Source organism: Rhagoletis zephyria, unplaced genomic scaffold (assembly GCF_001687245.7).
Source record: "Rhagoletis zephyria isolate East Lansing unplaced genomic scaffold, Rhagoletis_zephyria_1.1 Rzeph_scaffold_16011, whole genome shotgun sequence".
NCBI lineage: Eukaryota > Metazoa > Arthropoda > Insecta > Diptera > Tephritidae > Rhagoletis > Rhagoletis zephyria.
Genome location: NW_016173076.1, coordinates 7,037 through 10,466, shown reverse-complemented (window position 1 = coordinate 10,466; position 3,430 = coordinate 7,037). Strand labels below are relative to the sequence as shown.

Here is a 3,430-nt window from a genome sequence, read left to right as displayed (position 1 = left end):
ATATATAAATTAAATATAGCGAGTTTTGAAACAGTAAGTTTTCTATAACCTGCTTTTTTAAGCTTTTCGCGTTCTCTCTTCCATGAAGGTTGGTCTGCTTCTTTTTTAAGACATCTTCCACTTGTTAGTGGACATAAAACTACTTTAAATACTGGTACGTTAACCACCGAAAACTAGAAATCGAAAAAAATTAACATACATAGCGCACTTTGCAAGTGGACTACTCATATGTATATTAATACAACGATACTATTTAAAATTACAATAACAAACAAAACCAAAGTTTTAAAATAAAATCAAAGTATATTTCCAGTTTTCCGCTCTTTGTTTGCAGCGATTTGCCTTTCTTGAACTATTGTGTGTTTAATTTGAGAACAGTAATATTAAATATTTTTTCAGCTCGTTAAATATGTATACACATTTGTGTTCTCACTATATTCGCTACGCTTTGTACCTTTCTGCAAATTCCACTACAGCCTATGTCGCATATAATAGTCAATAACTGTGGAAAATGCGGCGAAACCAGCAGCGCCAACAATGCCTGCCTTCAAGCCAGCACGCAAACCAATCAAACCTCCAGTAACTGTACCCGCGTATGTGCCGTTTTTCCAATCGGTTACACCGCGATACTAGCCAAGAATAAAATACTATAAAATATATTTATTCAAGAAAAGGCCACACTTACACTTTCGATCGTGCATTCAACACCAGAGAACACCATACCAATCATAGCGAAATTCTTCGCATAGCCATGTGTCGTCTTACGCATGTCACGTAAAATTTCACGTACGCTTTGTTTCTTTTCGTGCAGCAGTGGATCTGTGAGGCTTGGATTGACCGACGCGCTGAATAGGCCAATAGCAGCACCTAAACCGTAACCTGGAATGGTTGTCAGCATTTTTGAAAATCTTTTAGGAACAATACATACAATGTACATATTTATATTTCTATTTACCCATCACGCAGGCAGTGATAGACTTGAAGGCGCAGCTTTCCACTGTCTTCTCAATCATTTTCTCTTCGTTGGTTTTGATTTGTATTGGCCCATTGCTAGTTGGTATCACAATATTTTCGCGGTATCTGTGGTAAGAGGTTGAATAATTCATTTAAAAAACAGGTACAAATAATAGACTGATACCTGTAAAGATTGCCCACAAAATGCTGTGCCATTGAATCCATTTGGGCATTCTCGAAAAACACACGTTTATCACCATTTTTCTGTGAGTCTGATGCAGTTGTCATGTTACATATGCAGAAATAAATTCACTTAAATCTTTTATTTTAAACAGCTCAATTATGAGAAATTATACGTTCTTTTTTCATTATCCATGTGAGCTGCCAAAAGAATCAGCTGTTTGAAGCAGCTGTTCGAGTGTCATACACGCTACACATAAGTGGGCCGGCAATTTAGTGCCTTGTTAGTTGTAAACAGTCAGCCCAGTTTACTCGTATCACGTATACGACCATGATTCGATAATAAATTTTGATTATCGAACCATGGTTAATCACTGCCATTATTCGTTCCCACGACAGTCGGTCTACGCAACCAGAACGACCCAGATTTGTATCTGGCCAAGGACTGTCACTACAGCAACACTCCCCAAAAACTCTTTGAGGAATTTGTACGCTGTTACAACTGCATATTATTATGCCACAATCCAAGGGGTTACATCCCTGTTTAGACTGGGTTCACACAGAGAAACTTTTGTTGCTCATTTTCGGCAGCTTCTCTTCTGGTGTTGCCCTTCGCGTTCACACAGAGCAATTCTTTTGTACACAATTGATGTTGTTAGCTGTGAACGGCCAACTAGAATTAGCTAGACGAACGAGAGCACAAAGCGTGTTGCCGAGCACGAGCAACTCTGTGCCCTACCCCTTACTCGTCACTCCCTCTCCCACAAGTAACGAGTTGCCGCGACAAAAGTTTTTGTCTGAACCTAGGCATAGGAATCCGATTGAAATGGGCCTTAATCAATTAAAACTTTTTTTTTTACTTTTATTCAAACTTTGTTTTATCACAAATTACAATACAAGTATTAGTTAGTTATTGCCCTATAAATATAACATATTTAACTGAAATCGAACCAAAATGTTGTAAAATATAGGTAAGTTTACTTTTCTTCATACACTTGTATTTGAGTGCCATGAAATGTGCAAGTTTTATATTAGAATAGTAATAACATACTTTTTCACTTTGGAAGATCGTTAATTGAATGCATATAGGAGTAACAGGATAACACACAAAGCAATAACTGCGCCCAAAATTAGAGAGTCTCGTTTTTTCTTTATATTGATTCTTTGTATTAGACTGCAGTTGGAAAACATTAAATATGGACTGTGTATGTAATCAATGCTATAAAACCTTACCTGGAAATCAAAGGAAATCTGTTGGAAATGTCATTAAAACGTGTCTGCATTCGTTTGAATGCCTGTCTTTGCGAAAGCAAGTGTTCTCGTGTCTCAATTGCGATATTTATTTGATCATTGACCATATTACTTGAGCTGAAACGATAAAAGTTAGTATTCAATTTCAAAACATTTATATTTTTGTTTTCCAAATATTTCAGGCTATTCACTTGCCTGCCCAAATGTGTACTTTCTTTTAAATACAGATCACGTCTACTTAGGCCAGAAATGGTTGGGCTATTTGTGGCCAATCCGGAGCCACGCAAAAGTTCTTCGCGTTCGATGCGTGTCGTGTGATTTGCACAAATTTTATTAAACTCTTGCCTATACCCATGTAAGATTTCACGATGACGCTGAACTGTGTGCATGGCAGCAGCACCTGTTGCAGGAAGCTCAGACATTGTTTCATTAAGCGTTGAAAGCTGCGAAATAAAAATAGCTTAACGTATTTAAGTAGCAAGGCAAATGTATTCCCATGTACGTTTTCTTACCTTGTCCAACATTTGTGAAATCTCCTCTGATAAGGAATCGAAGACGTGTTCTCCTAGCAATGGTGATGTGTCTGTAGATGAGCTGCTGTGTAGTGAGGTACTGGTGCCCGCACCAATTTTACTGAATGCAACCAATTTCAAGTCGATCTCATTTTCTAAATGCCGTGCTTGTTTTCTAAGCGCTGAAATACAGATATTTTGCATGCATACTAAATTGGCCTAACGTATATAAAAATACCATCATAGTTAGAAACTCCCATCTTTTTCAGTATATTTTATAAAAACTTTCAATTGTTTGCACTACCAAACACGTAAAATTGAAACAAATATATAAAAAGAAGAATAAATATTGACAGTTCTCTATGTAGCTCTTCTTCTTGTGATTGCAGAGCTGTCAAATTATCGACGATACTATCGATAGTATCGATAGTCTGGTCACTTGAAATAACTATCGATAGTTTTAGTACTATCGCCACTATCGTTTCATTGATAGCTTATTCTCTTTCCTACCGCTTTTGATATTTGCACGTATT

The 3,430-nt window shown here is 37.0% G+C and overlaps 2 protein-coding genes across 2 annotated transcripts; both read right to left on the bottom strand.

Moving 5' to 3' along the window:
* Window positions 1-200: 200 nt before the first annotated feature.
* Window positions 201-1,336, bottom strand: LOC108379270 (mitochondrial import inner membrane translocase subunit Tim22). Its single transcript, XM_017635607.1, has 4 exons — window positions 1,139-1,336; window positions 956-1,080; window positions 686-879; window positions 201-629 (listed from the first exon to the last, which is right to left on the bottom strand). Exons 1-4 carry the CDS (start codon window positions 1,240-1,242, stop codon window positions 471-473), a joined length of 582 nt encoding a protein of 193 aa, XP_017491096.1. The 5' UTR covers window positions 1,243-1,336; the 3' UTR covers window positions 201-470.
* A 665-nt stretch (window positions 1,337-2,001) lies between these two features.
* Window positions 2,002-3,277, bottom strand: Gos28 (golgi SNAP receptor complex member Gos28). Its single transcript, XM_017635605.1, has 5 exons — window positions 3,136-3,277; window positions 2,898-3,079; window positions 2,581-2,828; window positions 2,368-2,502; window positions 2,002-2,308 (listed from the first exon to the last, which is right to left on the bottom strand). Exons 1-5 carry the CDS (start codon window positions 3,155-3,157, stop codon window positions 2,206-2,208), a joined length of 690 nt encoding a protein of 229 aa, XP_017491094.1. The 5' UTR covers window positions 3,158-3,277; the 3' UTR covers window positions 2,002-2,205.
* Between the last annotated feature and the right edge of the window lie 153 nt (window positions 3,278-3,430).